This window comes from Mugil cephalus, chromosome 4, assembly GCF_022458985.1.
Source record: "Mugil cephalus isolate CIBA_MC_2020 chromosome 4, CIBA_Mcephalus_1.1, whole genome shotgun sequence".
Classification (NCBI taxonomy): Eukaryota; Metazoa; Chordata; class Actinopteri; order Mugiliformes; family Mugilidae; genus Mugil; species Mugil cephalus.
This window is the reverse complement of record NC_061773.1, coordinates 15,600,942-15,621,735: the sequence shown is the minus strand read 5'-3', so window position 1 is coordinate 15,621,735 and position 20,794 is coordinate 15,600,942. Positions and strand designations below refer to the sequence as shown.

General features: G+C 41.1%; 2 protein-coding genes across 2 annotated transcripts; one reads left to right on the top strand and one right to left on the bottom strand.

The window, feature by feature from the left end:
• The first annotated feature begins 1,665 nt into the window (after positions 1-1,665).
• LOC125006653 (nuclear factor 7, brain-like) lies at positions 1,666-4,015 on the top strand. Its single transcript, XM_047582905.1, has one exon. The coding sequence runs from the start codon at positions 2,081-2,083 to the stop codon at positions 3,494-3,496; it is 1,416 nt and encodes a 471-aa protein (XP_047438861.1). The 5' UTR covers positions 1,666-2,080; the 3' UTR covers positions 3,497-4,015.
• osgn1 (oxidative stress induced growth inhibitor 1) lies at positions 3,731-17,842 on the bottom strand. Its single transcript, XM_047582904.1, has 8 exons — positions 17,705-17,842; positions 10,639-10,700; positions 9,360-9,496; positions 9,077-9,268; positions 8,530-8,621; positions 7,780-7,979; positions 7,343-7,686; positions 3,731-7,252 (listed from the first exon to the last, which is right to left on the bottom strand). Exons 2-8 carry the CDS (start codon positions 10,694-10,696, stop codon positions 6,683-6,685), a joined length of 1,593 nt encoding a protein of 530 aa, XP_047438860.1. The 5' UTR covers positions 10,697-10,700; positions 17,705-17,842; the 3' UTR covers positions 3,731-6,682.
• Positions 17,843-20,794: the final 2,952 nt, after the last annotated feature.

The following is a 20,794-nucleotide window of genomic DNA, read 5'->3' as shown; positions in this document are numbered from 1 at the left end:
TCAACTGTTAAAGTCATCTTGTCATCGAGTGAGGCTGCAAACACATAGCAAACATGAAACTCACGTTCACTGTTTGATGTCAGCGGCAAATTGAAGCAAGCCCTCCTGTAGCTCTCCTCTCTCTCAGTTGTTGGTTTTGTCAGCAGAGAAATCTTACCATTTTCATTTCAGCAGGAAGAGAAACGTCTTCTGATTTGCATTGGAGTGATGAAGTGGAAAAAATGGGGTGTTTTATCTGTACTGGAGGTGGTGCATCATACACATCTGTTAAAATGGTGCTTCATATGTGCTTCACTCTTTACTTAATTATTATTTGAAGAAGTAATATAAGTAAGGAAACACAACAGCTTTTTATACAACTTTTAGTACTTAAAATTAATTTAATAAAACTAGAGACCGGCGAGACTAGTGAGTGAGGGGTTCACGGTCTAAATGCACAAGAAAGAGAGGAAGTGCAGCAAGTTAAACCAGCAGATTTCATAATAAAACGGAAAAAAACATGAGAACAAAAGCACACCATTGACAATAAATAACTTTTAAATCATACAGATGCATCACTGTAGATTCTATATTATAGAATCAATATTTCACTGCTGTATACTTTCTTGAAGCACAAAAGGCACTGAATGCTTTCTTCTTCATTTTCTTCTTAAATTGTTGATAATTGTTGAGCAACGACCAATCCTTTATGTATAAGACTGGAGAATCAATATTTTGTTGTCGGTGTTGCCCTTTATTTGTTAGGGACCAAGCAGAAAGGCAGAGGACAAAGGTGCAAAACTGCCAAAAAAATGTTTTGATAAAGTTTGAAAAAGTGTTATCTACACTTCAAACTAATCAAGGAATGAGTGTTATGAAGTGTAATTTGAACGCAAAAGTCTACGTGAAGTGTTATTACTTAGGTGAGTGTAAAACTGAAAGCAAAAGATTGTGAACTAAACAAATACTGACACATACTGGACAAATGCTGTGACTGCCACAATGTGACTCTGGCACTGGTTCATTATACTTTTCTAACCTTTGCAAGCAGATAACAACAACAAAAGTTGTATCAGTGTCAAAACATACACTAAACAGCCATAACATTATGACCAAATATTGTTTAGGCCCTGCTTTCTGACGTCCCGCTTTAAGTTGAGAGGTGGAGCCTCCATGGATTGGACTTTGCTTGTCCAGAACATCCCACAGAAGCTGGATTGCATCGAGATCTGAAGGATTTGGAGGCCAAGTCAACACCTTGAACTGGATGTTATTGTTCCTCAAACCATTATTGGACCAGAGAGTATTATCCCACTGATCATCAGGGTAAACTTTTTCCAAGAAAAGGTTTGACAAGGTCTGGCAGGACCCAAGGTTTCCAAGCTTTATACTGAGTAAAGCATCATTGTGCCTACACTGGCTACAGAATCTCATCTGTTGGATCAGACTTCATGAAGATTGCTAAGTTCTGAGTCGACATCAACTCTGAGGAAAAATGTTAACTTGCTGGCTGATGTATCCCACACAGTGACAGGAGCCATGAGAACCAGTGTTATTCACTTCACCCGTCGGTGGTCATAACCTATGTAATGTAATGTTGCCTTAGAAGAGGTTTGAAAGTAATGTCGATAGCATAGTCTTGAAAACAAATGTGTGCAGACTGAAGACTTTGTTTTTCCATGTTTTGATATCAGAGCTCAAACTTCTATCCTCAGTTTCTTGTGTATCAGTCAACGAGAACAGAGAAACATATAATGTAATATATAATGTGTACACGAGCACAGGTTTTTAGCTTTGCGCACCATGTTTGAGTTTACGGGGTCAAAGCAGCAGCATCAGCAGATTAAACTCCACCTCTCACCTGACTGATCCAAAGGAGAGGCAAACGGGCGGTAAGAGTTACCTTCAGACCAAGCTTACCACTTCCATACTGAGACGAAAGTGTGTGGTGTAAATTTTTCTGACTTCAAACACTGAACGTGAGATTTATGAAACAAAACAGGAGTCAATGTGGAAGTAACTTTTATTGAACTTTGTACATGGGGGAGGAAACTGTATCTGATTAAGCTCTGAGCTGCCTGGTGCAACTTTACTCCTGAATATGGCTTCGCGATCTGAGGAGGAGCTCACCTGTTCCATCTGCCACGAGATTTTTAGAGAGCCCGTCGTCCTCTCTTGCACACACAGCTTCTGTAAGGGCTGTGTGCTGAACTGGTGGAGCGAAAAACAAATGCAAGAGTGTCCTGTTTGTAAGAGAAAATCGTCAAAGAATCAACAACCACCTGTTAGTCTGGTGTTAAAGAACCTGTGTGAGGCCTTCTTACTGGACAGAGATCTTAGAGCTTCTACAAAGTCCGAGCCTCTCTGCAGCCTGCACTCTGAGAAACTCAAACTGTTCTGTCTGGATCATCTGCAGCCCGTGTGTGTCGTCTGTCTGGACTCAGAGACGCATGCTGACCATATATTCAGAGCCATCGATGGAGCGGCACAGGATCACAGGGAGGAGCTCCACAGACGCTTTAATCATTTACAAGCGAGACTAAAGGTCTTTGAAGATGATAAAGTAAACTGTGATCAAACAGCAGAACACATTAAAGTGCAGGCTCAACACACTGAGAGGACAATTAAGGAGCAGTTTAAGAAGCTTTACCAGTTTCTACAAGAGGAAGAGGAGGCCAGGATCAAAGCTCTGAGGGAGGAAGAGGAGCAGAAGAGTCGGATGATGAAGGAGAAGATTGATGCTCTGAGCATAGAGATAACAGCTCTTTCAGACACAATCAGAGTCACAGAGAAGGAGCTGAAAGCTGGAGACATTTCATTCCTGCTCAACTACAAGGCTGCAGTGGAAAGAGTCCAGCAGTGCCCCCTGATGGATGATCCACAGCTGGTTCCAGGAGCTCTCATAGATGTGGCCAAACATCTGGGCAACCTGTCCTACAACATCTGGAACAAGATGAAGGAGAAGGTCTCCTACAGTCCTGTGATTCTGGACCCAAACACTGCTCATCCAGACCTCGTCCTGTCTGAAGATCTGACCAGTGTGAGTCTCAGACAGAAGCAGAGGCTTCCTGAAAACCCAGAGAGGTTCAACAGTTACCGCATTGTCCTCGGCTCTGAGGGCTTTGACTCGGGGACTCACAGCTGGGACGTTGAAGTCGGAGACAATTTTCACTGGAGACTCGGTGTAGCAGCAGAGTCTGTCGTGAGGAAGGGTCCCATAATGTCTGGACTGCTGGGAATCGGGTTTTATGAAGGTCAATACACAACATGCTCACTGCCGGGTCCGGACGTTTTCCTGCCAGTGAATAAACTCGAGAGGATCAGGGTTCATCTGGACTGGGACAGAGGGACGCTGTCATTCTTTGACCCCGATGCGAACACACACATCCACACATTCACACACACTTTTACTGAGAAGCTGTTTCCATGCATCAGCAATGTGCATGTTCTCCCTCTGAAGATGTTGGCAGTTGACGTCGCCGCACCAGAGAAACACAGTAAGCCAGTTTTTCAGTAATCTGGAACATTATGGAGGTCGTATTAAGCAAATGAGTCAGTGTCCAGTGTAAATGATCCTAAGATTACATTGTTTACATTTCAGTCATATTCTGTTGTGAATGAATCTGATGGTAAAAATGAACACGCAATGAAACAGACCAAAAAGAAAGATGAGAGAGAGACACCTGTTCAATACAAATCAGAAATAATTATTTTTGATATATATTTTTTGATAAACATACTGACAGATGAGCAGGATGTGATTTTTTTTTTTATTATTTTTTACTGCAAAGCAAACATTCAGATATCATTTCTGCTGTAAAACAAAAACATAAAGCTGTGGATAATGTCTCTTAAGGCACTCCTGTACTAATCATTTCAGATCAAACATAAACACCCCCCAAAATACATTTACTTGCCACTTCATTAGGTACACAAGTCAAAACGAATGAATTCTAATATAACACACCATAACGTCTGCTAAATGTCTCTTCATTTTCATGGACACACACGATTCATTTATTGCGTCAGGATTTTTTAAAAAGAAATAACATGGAAGACACGCCTCAGATTGCACTGTTAAATAAAGGCTGAAAAAATAAAAGATCCAGTTGATTAAACTCTTGAACTCCCAGTTTATCATTCTGCTTCTACAACATATATCTACATGCACCCTCTTGCCAGCTCATTAGGTACAATCTAATAAAACAGTCCTACACTGAATCCTCCTTCACGACTAATCTAATGTTCAGTTGATGCTGAAATAATTCAACTGGAGGATCATTCTGGAGGATGTGGTTTATGGTGCTGTTAAACTGAATTGAATTACAGTAGTAGTAATGTACAGCCACATATCAACTATTACCACCTGGATTAAAACTCACGTCAAACTAACCTCATTGATTGACATTTAGGACATTTTAAATAATTTTCTTTATTAAAAAAAAACCTCACAGATGTGAGCTTCACTCTTGGGAGTTTTTGGTGAATGTATTTATAACAAGACCCAACGATCCATTGATAATATTTAATTATTCCCGTCACTAATATAGAAAACATTAATACTGTACAGAATATCTTCTATATTTGTCTCTTTAAAATTAGGTGCACTATAGTGGAAATATATACTATAGCAAAAATGTTAACATATTCTGATAAGTAGCTGAATAAAGCTAAAATTAGAAGCAAAGGACTGTTGCTACAATTAAACGTTTATTTATTGTTTTGGTATTTTTATGGGTAGGTAGGTTTTTTGTGTCACTGCTGCAACAATTCCTCACTGAAGAACCAAATATGAATTAATCCGCCGCAAAAAATAGTCCCAGATAAATTCAGTTTAGGCAAGTTATCATTTTCTTTTAAAGTTTTTAGTACAGTGAGGATGAAGCAGAGGACCACAGACAGGTCGCCGGCATTTTTGTGGGACTTATTATTATAATTATTATATAAAATCAAATTGTGGCCGTCGGCATTTTATTGGCACAAACACAAACGTCGGTCGATGATTAAGTCCAAGCTTCGGCCAACTATCGGAGTTACAGTTCTAAAATCTTAAATATTTTGCTATTAACAGCCTCATAGATGTAAAAATACATATATAAATATCTGCAGAGGGACTTTATAAGATTAACATCATGCTCAGTGAAGCTTCTCTGCAGCATTTTGTACAACTGAGCTGAAGTCGCCACACAGTATAAAAATACAAACTACTTTTTATTGCATATTTATATTAAACTGATTTTCTTCAAACTACTTCTAAATCATTTTTCGGACGAGGAAGAGGTGTTAATAACCAGATCACTCTCTGTATATCAAATGTGTTTCAACAGAGATAGATTAGAACAGATCAATGTCCGTCGTCCTGATTTCTAAAATCAGATATAAACTTTTAAAAGGAATCAAAGAAGTTAAAGCCGGACAGACCGGATTACACACTGGATCGTCCAGTGAGGCCAAAGAAACACTGAGAATGAAACATATTCATTAGAGAATTAGAAAATATATATATATTTTGTTGTTTTGTGAAGTATAAAATCTTTTCAGAAGCATCAGAGATGAACAAAGACAGGTACAGTCACATGATTTAAAAAAAAACAGAAAAACAAAAGCAGCACAGATTCAAACAGCAACGTCATGAATTATGTATAGACACAGCAAATTATTAGATTAGTTTGAACTATTTCTGAACAATGTAGTGTTAAAAAACAAATAAAAAAACAGAAGTTAAAACTTTTTTAACAACATGTTATCGTCAGGGTTAAAAAATAGGGTTGTTTGGTCTTATATACTGATTAAACTTTTTTGTGATTAAAGGAAAACTATCAGTTCTCCTTCTCCACATCTGTTTTTGTCCACTAGTAATTTATTTTTTTTTATCCAGTTTACGACTGGTACGTCCACTGCAGGTTGTAAACCATTAATAAATGTAGATGTGGTTATTTAAATATAATGTGTTCTACTTGTCTTTAAAATCAAACAAAAATTACAGACCAGGAACGAATTCTTGGTTTAAGTGTTTGTGAAGGAGCTTATTGGTGATAAACTGCGTCGTCTGACAGGTAGATGGCACGATGAGGTGAGTTTTTGTTTTTTACTGCAAAATCACAAATCCTTAACAACATGAAGGTAAAAAGATTCTTATCAAAATGTATTTATGTAACAATGTATTTGTATTAAAATCAGACTTTTTTTCTATTCTCATACATGCACATTTAATTACCATTAGGAAAGAATTTCAAAGGTAAACATGGACGTTGCCATCTTTACTGTGTCTGATGGTCTTGGTCATTCATTCTTTATTAGTCCTGTGGGTTTTAGGTGAGCTCCACCCACACGTGTTCCTGATGAAAACCTAAACTCCCCACCAGTCGTTTCTAACTGAAGACGTCTTGAAGAAACAAACAAGTCGCCTCTACTTTAGCGTTGTTTTCTGGATATGCTATTTGCTAATCTATCGACAGGGACGACCCAAACGTACCATCTGCCTCTGCTTCACTACAGCATCTACCTCCATCAACATACAGTATGGCTGCCCTTTGCATTTCTGATTTTATCATCACAGCTCTCTGTGTTTGTGGAGCTGCTCCTCAGGCTGCCTCACATCTGGAGGATTTTTATTTTGCCGCACCAGATCCACATCTGTCCAAACCAGTGCAAGTCCCGGATGCGTTCAGAGTTTTAGTTTTTCTCCCGTCCCGTCACTCTGCTACGAGTGCAGGACCTCGGCTTCCGACACCTGCCTGTCCACCCATCTGTCCATTAATCTGTCCGGGCTCAGTTCCCCTCCCGCCCTCTGTCTCTTGGCGAGGTCGCTAGCGATAGCAAGCGCTCCTCCTTTCAGGAACCTGACAAAGTTCTCTCCGACCAGCGGCCCCATGGCGTACATGCCCGGCCCCTCTGCTGCAACCACCTCGTTTGTGAACGGGTCCACTTCAACCGGGTTCCTCCGGCAGGTGATCGGTTCTTTGGGGTTCATGCCGAGCTCACGGCCGTTGTCTTTCAGAAAGGAGAGGTTCGGGTGGGCGCCGATCAGAACCAGCACCTTGGAGACCTGGACCACCGTCCGCTCGCCGGAGTCCGACTCCAAAACGCACTTCCTGTCAGGGCGGAACTCCACGACCCTGTGACGGGGGAAGCTCAGGTAGCCCGGATAAGAGGACGAGGAGGAAGAGGAGGTGGAGGAGGATGGAGACGACGGAGTGGAGCGGAGGTTCTGGGCGTGGTCCTGTGGCCGAGGGCTCGGTTGGTGCTGCTGCTGAGTCATCATCTGGTGAACCTGGAGGCCAAAGGAGAGAAGAGAGAGGTTAGAGCTAAATTAATTAATGAAGTATTGACTAGTTGGGTCATCCATGGCAGCGCTCCTCACCTTGTGGTACTCTGGGTAGAGCAGTTTGGGGAGCTGGTTGAAGATGAGGCCAGGGTCGGTGACGGAGCGTCTGAATGCATGGTAGACGGGCGTGTTGAGGTGGTGTGCAGCCAGTACAGCGTCGGCCGCCGTAAGCCCCGCCCCCACCACCAGCACCGGGTCCGAGGACTGGTCGAGCTCGCCGCGAGAGATGGCGGCCTCCAGCTCCCAGAAGGAGTGGCACACAAACGGCAGGGACTCGCCCTCCACGTCGAGCCGGGCCGGGATGTCGTGCGTTCCCGTCGCCAGCACCACATTGTGGGCCAACACGGAGAAAGGCACCTCCTCGGAAACAGAGGAACCACCTAGCAACAGGAGAAAATAAACAGGAAGTTTATCATTATATTGTCTAAACATCCTCTTCTGAAACTATCACAAGTTGTTTACGTTCACCGTACCTGCCAGTTCCTCTCCTTCTCTTCGCTGCAGTCCCGTCACTCGCCAGCACGCCGGTGACCCCTCCTGGTTTCCGTTTTGCCTGGTCACCGAGGTGACGGTGGTTCCACAGGCGAAGTTGTGCTCCAGGGACATCTGGGTAACGTAGTGCTGGTAGTAGGAGGCGATCTCCGCTGGTGTTGCACGGTCATTTCGTACATTTCTGGTATAAAAACAAATTGAAATCACCCGTTAGTACAAGATACAGACCTGAAGTGGTTTGATAAATAAATAATAAATAGCAGCGTCCAAATTACCCTAGAGTCTAAGAGAGGTGAACAGGAAGTACAAAGGAACATGAAAATAAACCAGTTGTTACTGTGATAGTAGTCATTTTATGCAAATTAAATTGGCGCCAACCCTATCCCATATGGAAAACAAACTAAGGCTCAGACTCATATTTTCACTACAGTGTCAGGTCGTCTTTGGCCTGTACTGTAACTTCATTCCACCAGAAATAACATTGTTATTATGTGGTGAAATGTTAAATCTAACACTATCACTAGGCCACTAGAAACTAGAAATCTATGCTTTATCCAGGTTAACGACGTTTTCATCCAATTGGCCGACAAGCTAAAAGCTCTTTATCTTGAGAGCAATCTTCTTGCAAACAGATTATCAACGACAGGTTAGCAACCAATGAGCTGAGTGAACCTTTTTTGAAGTTTTAATATGTTACTAGTCAGAATGTAATGATTTTCTAATGATCACACCTGCGTTTGTCTCTCATCCAGTCCTTCAGTTTGAGACCAGGAAGCTCCATCCAGTTAGCCAGGCTCAAGGTTAGCATGGAGCCCTCCATAGCCTGCACACACAAAAAAAAGAACTAACGTTAGCGCAGGTTGTTGGGTATAAAACTGCTCTGTTCATTCAGATGAGTCACATCCACATCCACATGCACATCACAGAGTCAGTGTGTGCAAATAAGCAGCCGCCGGCAGATGTAACTATAATGTCTGCTAAATTTAACTTCATTTTCATGGACAAACTTGGGAGATTTGTTTATTGTTTTGTAAGGCAGAAAAATGAAAAGATCTGTTGATTAACTCCACGAAACATACAATGTCTAAATAATCAGTAGAACACAACAACGTATATAAAGAAAGTTAATATAATTTCTTTTCATTTGTTCTCTTCTATTGTTGTTTTAGGCTGTTGCTGACAGATGTAGTACCAGACTATTGCATTACAACCTTTTCACTAGTGCACCTAATGAACTGGCCTGTGAGTATTATAACATCTATATTTGTGGCTACATACATGCCAGGCTCCTCCCGGTGGACCCTTCCCCAGCACCAGGTGAGGAACCGCACGCTCCGGCTCGTATCGCCATTCCAGCGGCGAGATGTGGTCCAGTCCGAAGTCGCTGTCGGGCAGCAGCAGGGAATCGAAGAGCACCGCCACGGGATTGGACGATCGGCCCTCCAGCCCCTCGCACAGGTACTCCAGATCCTGAAGACAGAGAACAAACACAGTCAGTGAGAGCCCCATTTGTGACAACTGACTGAATTCAAAGTGAAATCAAAAGCAGAAATCTTTGTACCTGCTCTAGCAGCGAAAGGTGAGGCTGCTCTTCCAGCTTGCTCTGCAGCAGGGTGTTAGGGTGCGATGCCTCGGGTGACAGGTAGGGGGTGTAACCTGACAAGAGGTATGACAGACAGATCCCTGAAGGGCCATTACCTGAGAAACAGAAAGAGAGAGGGGGGGTTAGGTGGTAAGTCTTGGTGCTGTTGTCAAGTTGTACTAGCTAATCTGTGTGATTGGTTTCAGATTTCACTGTCAGCCTGCAGCTGTTGTTACTGTCTGTACATGTCGTTGTTGGTTTCACCTGTGAGGAAGAATGTGCGTACTTCTCCATTAGCCAATTTAAAATTAAAATTCTAAGAGAGAACTGAAAATAAGCTCAACATCAAACAAAATATTTGAATAATTTACCTTTAAAATGCATCAATGACCGCAGCCACTAAAAACATGCACAGTCACTGGATGACTGATATTAAAGTCAGCAACATGCAAATATGCTTAGTCATCGTGATTTCACAAATTCACATTTTAACACACTAAGCTCATACAAGAACAAACTCAGCAAAATCCATGCTCTTGACGATTCAGACTTTTTCCTGGTTTAATCACTCTGAAATGCGATGTCTCCTGTGTCTGGGCCAAAACGTTGCACTTGAATGCACCACAAGGACTACAGCCAGGGACCAGCTGGTGAATACATTCAGCCCCTCAGAGGAAATAAGGCTACGAAGAGTTACACACCACCATCAGCTGCTCTACACTTGTAAGTTGCAAGTATAAGTTTCATCACGTCCGTTTGTTTTTCTTGCACAAAGATAATGCAGCCTGGGACTGGTTGCGTGGGCATGCTGTGAACTGAGCCTACAGTCCTAGAGCCTGAGGTGCAGGTTTGAGTCCAACCACTGTCACTTCCTACGTAACGTCCTTCAAAGCCACAGGCAGAGCTCCAACTAGTACCGATAAGTGAGACAAACCACCAAAACTAGAGACAGCGACAACGGCGGTCTTGTTGTGTCAACGCTGAATCGTCCACCCGTTTATTTAGCGTAACACTTGCCCCCCCCTGCTTCTCGCTGTGGCTTTACTTCAGCTCTACTCAGCCAGTGGGCTATTATTAGAAGTCATTGTGCGAACAGGTCTCCAGCCCCTTTCTCTGACAACTCTGCAACGGCGAGCATTTACTACGCTGTAATCTGAGGGCCACAGGTCGCACAACAACAAGACACAACACAGCTACACATGAGCAAAGCCAATATAAGCATCTAAGCAATGTGTGCGCTTTGTTGTGTGTTTCTCACCGATGATCACCACAGGCAAAATGTCTCCAGGGAGAATGTCTTTATCGTGAAGATCCATTTTCCTACAAAAGATAAAAAAAAAAAAATGTTATCACTATATGGTCATGTTCATCATTCATGTTACAGCTGTTACATAAGACTGAGAAAGTGGACCAGAGGTGGATTAGCTAATAATTCCTAAGGCCAGTCAGCAGCCTAATGATGACTATGTTCGATTCCATTCACCTCTGACGCACACACGCACACACACACACACACACACACACACACACACACACACACACACTTCCTCATGGTGTAACACAGCAACATGACCTCAGGCAAACAAAGCCATGGTGGCCTGACATCAAACCGACATCAAACAGGAGAGAGTCAGTGTCAGGGAGACGACTCTTTACATTAGATTCTCATGGACTAAATTCCTCTCAACCTGAAGAACTTCGGTTTGTGAGGGTTGTGTTGGAGCTCTTACGACATTAAAAAAATCATATTTTATTACATATGAATTTACACTGTTAATCTAAACTCATAAATCACTCCAAAAATATGACTAATAAGTCACGGACCCACGATTTCAACAGGCCCGATGCAGTTTACTCAGCTGCGTGCGGGCGGAACACTGACGACTCAAGGGCACGCTGACAGGAGTCGAGATCACATTTCACCATGAGCACAGGCTCAGTTGAACGAGACAGGTGTTTCATGGAAACAGCTGGATAAAGCCTGGGCTCAACGATGAGAGCCGACGCAAACAGTCTGGATCTTCATTGAATGGCCTTTATTTTGTCACCGACTTGAGAATAATGATGATAAATACTTTGGATTTTATTTAGACTTCTCTTTTGTCAAGAGTCAGATACAGATCCTCCGATAGCCCTGAAGCCTGAACTAAGTTCCTGTTCCCACTAAATTTCTGTGAGTCAATTTCAGGCAGTGTCTAGAACGTGAACTTTAGACTTGCAACTACCGGTAATTTGGTCTTGACAGGTTTGACTCTGAAATATGGAGCCTGGAGGATGTTAGACAGTCATTATGTAATTTGGTACAGCAGCGTATCTGATGATACCTGTGTGTGTGTGTGTGTTGAAAGATGGCGACTGCAAAACATGTGCAAAGAGCAAACACCGACGAAGGCTCTTTAACAGAGAAGCATATGTCACATACGTGGCTGTGGGACGATCCGATTGTGTATTTTTGTCTCTGCATCGGTGGAAACATGTCCCATAATGGAGAGGCCGCCCTCACATTGTATTGTGCAACCTAAATGAAGCGCGGGGCGAAGAATTCAGATTACAGTCCGGTGACTCAGGATCAGAACCAGCCTGGTATTTCCTATAAGTCATCCTCTTTCTCATTCATGAACTTCTCTTTCTCTGTAAAGATTTGTCTAATAACGGCAAAATAAAGTTCACTTTTTTAGTTTCTTTTTTATTCTCGCACCATTAAAGCTGAGATCCGTGTTGGATAAATACCTCTTTCTGCTTGTTTGTCATTCACTGAAAATCTAAAGCTCTTTACTATTAAAGGTTAAAACGACACGTGATTTAAACGAAGAAGGATCTTAGCAATCTCATCTTGTTAAATTGCCAAAGTCGTGCGCAACTCTCCGCCAAAACCGGTATTCAGGCCCTAGGCGTGCAAATTTTTCATCTGTACAGACACGAGTGGGAGTGACGACTCGGACTTTCCACTCAGGGCTCATTATTCACATTTTTTTTCACATTCCTGCGCAGGAACAACCTCTCTTTGTCGCCGCTCCTACTCATTAAAACTCAACCGAATGGGGACGGGGGTCACCTACACAATGCACACACACAGAGAGAGAGAGAGAGAGAGGACAAAATATAGATCATTATGTCAACTGTGATCTCACTCCTGTGCACACGCGCGCCCGTGCGAGCCAAGGCCAGCTGCAGCGGCGGGGTCGACTTGAACAACCTGCAGAGTCATGCTTACGCAGGCCAGCGCAGGACGATGAGGAGAGGGAGAGGACGAAACCAGGGGAGAAGAAGAAGAAGAGAAAAGAGGAAGAGGGAGGTGAGGATGTGAGGTCAAGACGGGCTGAACGGGACTTTGAAGCAATGAAGAAAAAAGAGGAACGAACGAGCTGGAGAGAAAAGAGAAGAGAAGCTGGGAGAGATAAAGGAGGTTACATAAGAGCAGAGCTGAGGTTGGCATCCGGCCCAGACTCCAGTGAGCTTCATAGTTTAGTGAAGAGCAAAAAAAAAAAAAAAAAAAAAAACGCACGCACACACAGACACACACCGTCTGTGCACATGACTACGTGCAGTCCTAGTAGCACGGTTTCCTTGAAGGGATAATTAGTTTCCCTTGTTTTTTTTTTTTTTTTTGTGTGTGTGTGTGTGTTTCTTTGGCACTAAATACTTGTAACGTCCGCCAAGAAACAGTGACTAACGCCCTGATCTGCAGCGCTGCGCAGTCGCCTGAGTCACTGGAGGCCATTGTCTTTGGTGTTTATATAAAGAGAATGGAATTTAGCGATGTGTTTTACATTAAACGCCGAGAAAGTTAAAAGTTAATCCAACGCTAAAACCAACACCTGAGCCAATGCTGACTGCAAACTGTGTCCTCTTTATAGGAAACAAACTCATTATTTCCTGCACCACAATCATTCCACTCACACCTGTCCTTTGGGTTTTTTTTTTCCCTGCAGCTGCGGCTAATAACACCTGATAGTTGCGCCTCACACAGGACAATTATAGTCTTCAATTCTTGCATGACACATATCGATCAATGGTGCCATTCGTGACGCGCTGGCATCAGCCGTGACCCATCAGTTAGCACGTCCTACACCCATTTTTTTGTTCTTGTTGTTAAACTGACGTCATGTAGTATGAAGTCGCTATAAAAGTCCAGAGCTCCACCTTGGAAATTGTTGCTAAAGGGCCAAACTTGGGTGTGCTTCTTTTTTCTTTTTTTCTTTTTTTTATTCTCTAAGCGAACAGGAAGACTTTCTGTTTAAAAAGAATAATAGAATTTGCATTTTTATGTTAGTCTCTGGCTCCAGAAAAAAAAAAAAAAATGTAAATATCATGTGCCTGCACATGCCGAGTGTGATAAAACTTCATACTGTGAACATTTTTGTCCACTCCCTGGCTCTTTTTTTTTTTTTTTTTTTTGGCACATGTATGTAAAATCTGTACCAACGTTTTTGTACATTTTCCACGTTTTATGTTGTTTCTAGTGTTTATTGCACCGAAGACCGAGACAAATTCTGTGTGAGCAAAAAATAGTAACACATGAAGAATTGAATATCTGCTCATTTATTCAGACGTTGTGATATTTAAAACCAGCCCGTCTGGATATTTTTTGTATATTGTGTACATTTTATATAGTTTTTTTTCAAGTTTACTGCACCAAACCGAGGCAAATTCCTTGTATATCTGAGCACGTACGACAAGAAATCATCTTCTTGGTCATTTTCAAAAAGGAAATGTCAAAAAAAAAAAAAACGTGATATTGTCATTGGAAATATTTGAGTTTAGCTCATTGTCCACACCCTGGCTCTTGTTTTTGAGCATGCAGCATAATTACATAGAATTAAAGTGACCTGAGCTCTTGGACAGTGTTCTACTGGATGTTGTCTACCCTCTTCGCCTTCCCTTCCTGTATTTACTTTACAGTCGGGCTGTTTTCGTTTCACCGTGCATGATCAGCTGATCCTGACAAATATTCAAACGTTTTCTCCAACTAATCAGATAACACTGAACCCGAGTGGCAAAACAGGTTGATCGCCTTGAGCTGCAGCTGATCCAAGGACGCATATACAATACTGGACTTTGTAACACTCAGAGCAGTAGAAGAAAGTGTTATATGATGAACTATCCAGCAGAACAGCTACGACAACAATGACGCAGCACTAGCTGCTTCAGGGAAGTGTTTAACTATGGTGTGATGCAAGCCTCGCTGGTTGCACAGACTTCCTGCGATGATGATGTAACAGGTTATAATCACACAGTTTGCACCCACAAACCAAAGCTAGACTAAAGACTTTTGCTTTGTTGCCACTGGTAGACTTCCAATTGATTTCTTTTTAAGCTTTTTTTGAAATAAAATCATTTAAAAATGAGACTTAAAACCAATCAAAGTCGGCTTTTATTTCAGGATTTTACAGGATGGTGCGAGTCTGACTTAATGAGGAGTTCAATATGTGGTGTGTTTCAGCTGATACACAGAGAACACGCACATGGACAATCCTCCAACCAATGAGAGCAATTTCCCTGCAAACTAATTCACATCTAGAGCGTTTACATCACAGGTGTCAAACGCAGCCCACGGAGCGGTTGTTATTTATATGTTTATGCCCCGGCTTAGATGATGTGTGTGACTACACATAAAGCCAAGCCTGAATGGTTCACTGGAGCAGGCGGGAAAAAGCTACAAACACAAACCGTCTTAACCCAGTTGACGCCTCATTTAACAAAGAGACACCTCTTTCTTTCCACGTAACAGCGTCTGACTGCCGTGACTGGTTAAAAAAACCCCTCCATATGGCACCTGCCCTGACCTAAAAGCATCCCGCGGATGGGCGGCCCATCTGCCATCTGCACCGGGACCAGGCGGCTAATGAGATTTTAATTATGTCTGGCGAAGACCTGCAGGAGTCTGTGAAGGCTGCCGACGTCTAGCCGGAGATATTGCTTATAAACTGGTGTGTAACGATGCAGACCTTAAGGGCTCCTGGATTCTTTTATGGGCTGATATGCTCTCTAAAGTCAGTCATGCTGCGTACGAATATCTAAATTTAAACATAAACTCAAAACTAACTTTCGGGGTTTTTAGTTCTGTGCGAACTGCCACATTCTGACCTCCTCTCTGTAGGTACTTCTGATGATTATCTTATGAATCACTATTTAATTAATTAATTGTTAACCTGACTTCATAATAACAGGAAATGAGGGGTAAAAAAAAAAAAGACATTTACAGCTGCAGAATTTTTTTGTGTTATTTTTAGCAATTAAAAAAAATGTTCAAGTGAAACTAAACGCCCACAATAAGGCCTTAAATGATGACGAGGATGAATGCAGCTACGCTACTGGAACCATTCTTTTGTTCATTTAACCCACTGTTACATGTGTGTACAATGATCTGGCATAACATTATGACTTCTATTGTGTAGGTCTCTTGTGCCTCCAAAACCCATCAGAGGACGGGCATGGGACTTCTGATGGTGTCCTGTTTTACATATCTCACTCTAATCTTGGTGGGCGGAACGTGTCTAAGTAACATCCACTTGCATCGCCACAAGATGATCAATGCTATTTACTTCTACCTCTCGGTGGTTGTAATGTTGTGGCTGATCAGTTTGGATCAGTCTGCTGTTATCAGACGAGTGCCCAAACACCCAGAAGGGGGCTTCGTGAACGAAAGGCCTCAGAGCTCAGACATTCCAGTGCCAGTTCAGGAGGCAGACGCCTTCCCTGATTTAATTTAAATACTGAAATCTTTCCTTTTCAACTCTGTGGGTAGTTCAGCATTTATTTACCTCTCAGCAGGCGACTAAGCCTCCGCAGCTGCATGTTTCTGAGCAAAAGTTTCTCCACTCTCACCAGTCGCTGGCTCGTCATTTAACAAGTAAAAGTCCTACATGACAATAATAATAAAATGCAGCTTACACATTAACGCACGGGAAGCAATATTTGAAAGGCGTCATTCTCCGAAACGCGTGTCCTTACTTTCATGACTTAAGGTAAGTGTCGATGAATTGATTGTTTATAACCAACAGCTTATCCTGCTATAAAGACGTTTACTTATGGAGTAAGATCTTTACATAACTTGGAATTGCAGCTTTTCCTTTGTAATATTAAATGTCCTTTCTGAGTATTTGTGCAGTTTCGTTGCTATTAAATCTTTCTAGAATTTTTTTATGTGTTGTGCATTTTATTGTTTTTTTTTTTATGTGTATTGCACCAGACTGATTCCTTTTATGTCTGAGCGTGTATGACAATGAATCCCCTTCTGCTAAATAATTGATCTGCTGAATATATGTTCGTTTTTAAAATCAAATGTCACAAAATGTGAAACATTCATCAAAAAACTGCGAATTTAGCTAAATGCTGTGAACACTTGTCTACTCCCTGGCTCTTTTTTAGAACATGCATGCACAGTCTGTACCATTTCTTTGCCATTTAAAACCAGACTTTCAACATATTCTTGGTTCATTTACACCGTTTACACCACGCACTGGTATGTGAGCATATGTGGCAATATATAATTTGCTGAGAAAAATGGTGAAAAATGTGAAGTTGTTTTTCTAAATTATAATATTTTAAAGGTTTATTTGATTAAAAACTGAATATTTTGGACATTTTTTTAAATTATTTTCAGGCATCTTAAAACTAAAAACTAGCAGCCTATAATGGCATCTATAAAGATTTGACTCGTAGGTTAGTATCATTGCATATATAATCTAGAATTGCAGCTTTTTTGTGTATTAAGATATGTCCTTCAATTCCATGTGTATGAAACCCTTATCAGTACGGTCTATATTTAGCTTGATACTGTGCAGTTTGCACATGCACACACAAACTATACTGCTCATATGCTGTCCAGGACCAGACTTTCTTTATGTTCTTTGTATTTTTTGTGTCCTTCCTCACGTTTATTAAATCAAACCAAAGCAAATTCTTTGCACGTGTGAGCACATACGACCATAAATAATCTTTACCGGCTCTTTAAAATAGTTTTTAAAAGCTTTCAATATAATGTGAGAAGATAAGATTAAAAACTGAACATCATTTTCAATATTTCACGCATTTTAAACTTAAAAATTGGTACATTAGAAAGCATCTAAAAGTCACTTTACTGTTTGGACATATATAATCGCGCATATGTAATTATCCCTGCTGTCTAAATTTAGCAGGAAACAGTGGGAGAGGTCGATCTCAGCGGCTGCATATGTAACACCGAGGCTGGACCACCCACCCACCTCCCGCCGGTCAGCTGCATGACGCACAAAACGTCACCTGCTCTCACAGCCTCAAACCTCGCGTAATAAAGCGATACTAAGCACTGAGAACGGGAACAGGGGATGTAGCCGACTCACGTTAAAGCTTTGCGTCCTCAGAAGAGACCAAGACTTTGTGAATTTATCTTCTTTCTTCCAGCTTCAGCACTCACACATTTCTCTTCGCCCGGTTTCTTCCGCACATGTGCTCCGTTGACCTACAGCTGCTGCTCGGAGGGCTTCATTCACGACTTATATACCACTCCCCACCGGCCAATCAGGAGCCGCCCCGCTCCGCGGTGACCACGCCCCCTCCCTCAGCCGCGGTGTCGTCATTTTCAAAGATCGTCTTTAGAGGCATGAGTCAACACCAGGCGTCAGAATCTGACGCAAGAATAAGATCTTAAAACGTTATTTCTTCACAGAAACATTAACCAACATTTCAGCATCGAGATGCACACATATAATTCATGTAAAGAAACAAAGAAAAATATTTAAAAAACACAATCTCGGGTTCACGTAATGTCAAAAACTATTTTACACTGTAGTTTCTACGCCCAACTCACAAAGATCGTCTCTATTTACGGCTTCTGAAGAAGACTCCAGAAGCCGGTTCACAAACTAGTTATGCAAACTTTTATTTATTTATTTATTCTGTGTGATTTTTTGCCAAATTTTCAACATTGCATCCATATGAATTAATACACAACCTGTATATTTTCTGTATACAAAGAGCAGATATGTACACGATACAATGCTAAAACAAATAAATAACAAATAAATAAATATATATGGTTACCAAAAATGTATAAGTATAAAAAAGAAAATGTCAGAAAATATATATGTTATTATTAATCAAATTTTTAGCCCTTTAACATAAGCATTACATCTGTATAAATTAATAAATAATATTAAACTGTTACAGAACAAATGAAGGAAAAAAGTCTACCCAAAAAATATTCTAAAAAAAAAAAAAAAAATCATGTTAAAACAAAACAATAAACTGTTATCCAGCATTTCAACACCACAACACAAAGAAATGCACCAGAGTAATTGAATATGTAAGTACATAACATTAAAAATAATAATAATAAAGTAATTATTGGGGTCTACATGGTGGTTTTAGATTTAGATTAGAGATAATGGATTGCTGTTGTGATCTGTCTATAAGTATGATGATGATGATGATGATGATGATGATGATGATGATGATGATGATGATGATGATGAAGAAGAAGAAGATGCTCTGCATGTAAAAAATGAACACCCAAAGGCTCTGACTAACAACATGTTGTTGCCACACATCACGGGACACCGTCAGGAGGCCCATGTAAATACAGACATAAATCAACAAACAGACACTAAAACAACAAAGAATGCAAACAAACCAGAAGTGTCACAAACCAAACACCTGCACACATAGTGTAGATACCAACACAACCCAGTCTGAAACACCATCAGATAACATTTGTAACTCTTCCTGGATTTGATAACAAATATGCTGCAAATACTCAAAAACAAGAATCGTGGAGGAAACCAAAAAAAAAATAATGAGGCGCGCCTGTTTTTTGGGGGTTTTTTTTGATTGCTTTTGTTGTTTGTTTTTTTTGTTGTTTTTTTTTCAGCACCCTGGCGGCGACATAATTCCTGTTAATTATTATTTGTTTTTCAGTTAGTGGTTGTACAGGCTGGTCGACTAGTCAGTTTGTCAGCTTCACTGCTGTAACATGACGCTTTAAGTATCATGTCGACTAGACACTGATCACATGACATTTATGATCCCATGATTCATTTAACCTGGCTACACTATCTCACCTGACAATGTGCGGTGGAGTTCTATTAAATGCTATTGATGGTGCAGAGTTGCAGCCTGTTTTTATACAGGCTATACATATCTGCAGCTCACAGTATGTAGCTCATGAGCTGTCTGTCCTCAGCATATGTATTCAGGTCATGAACATAGACTTCATTGTTTCAAAGCATCACTTTCTACTGTGTTTTTATTACATAACAGTCAACATTAAAAAAAAATTCCATCAGTCAGTTGTTGTTCCAACACACGCTGCGTTTATTTGACATGTTAGTCAGTGAACTAGGCTAAAGAACAGAAACAGCACCAGAAGCTACGGCCTCCAAAATGATCATACAGATGAATCACCACCTTTCTGATGCTCTTTCAATCCAGTCCAATCCAACTTTATTCATAAAGCACTTCAAAACAACCACAGAGTGCCAAAGTGCTATACGGAAGAATAAATAACAGACACAAAAAAGAAAAGAAAAAAACTGAACATTAGTAATCATGAAGGAGGATTTAGTGCACGACTATTATATTGGAAAGGATTTGTTTTCACCAGTATTTCTAATGTTTTGACATATCAGTGTATAGTCCAAGGCGGATCATATAAAACTACTTTTTTTCAACAATTTTTTCTTCTTAAAACGTCAGGATTTCTGGCTTTCGACCAGGTGGTCTAGGTTCAACTCCTCATATGGGAAATATAGGTGACTTCTTTCTAATTTTAACCCTTTACATCCAGGATTTGAACAAAGCACCTACTGCCTGCACTGCGTCCTAGGTAGCATGACTCCCAAGTTCTTTGAGTACGTACTCACATCTCAGTTAAATGCACATTGAGGAAATGTAGTTAGAGACAAATCCCTTCAGTGTTTTATGCAATGGTTTGGCACTGACCTTAAGACAGTGGTGCATGTGGACACAGCTCACTGCTTTCCTCCTCATCTTCATCTGCCACTTGTACACCTTCTGTTTTTAATGCATTTGATGTCATATTATATTTTAATAGAGTGGTAATAGTTGCAGTAGTAGTAGCAATAATATTCTTGTCTGCACATATGTAGCATCATCATTCATGCCTCTTTTTGGTTTATATTAATATACAGTGTAAGTGAAAATAAACATGACTTAAATCTTAAATCTTGGTTCTGTTAAATGATTGTGGGTATTAGACGTGCATGACATCAGCAGCTGAATGGGGTGGATAGTTCACTGATATGGTTAATGAGCATATCTGAATACTGGTCACTCTCCATTTCATCTAAAGGGTCATCTGACTTAAGTCATTCACAGATCTATAGGAAATGTGTCAGGTGTCAAATAAAACACTCCCGCTGCCCTTTCTCTGAAAGCAGAGCGGTGTGAGTCTAAAGATGCCTTTGGGAAACTCA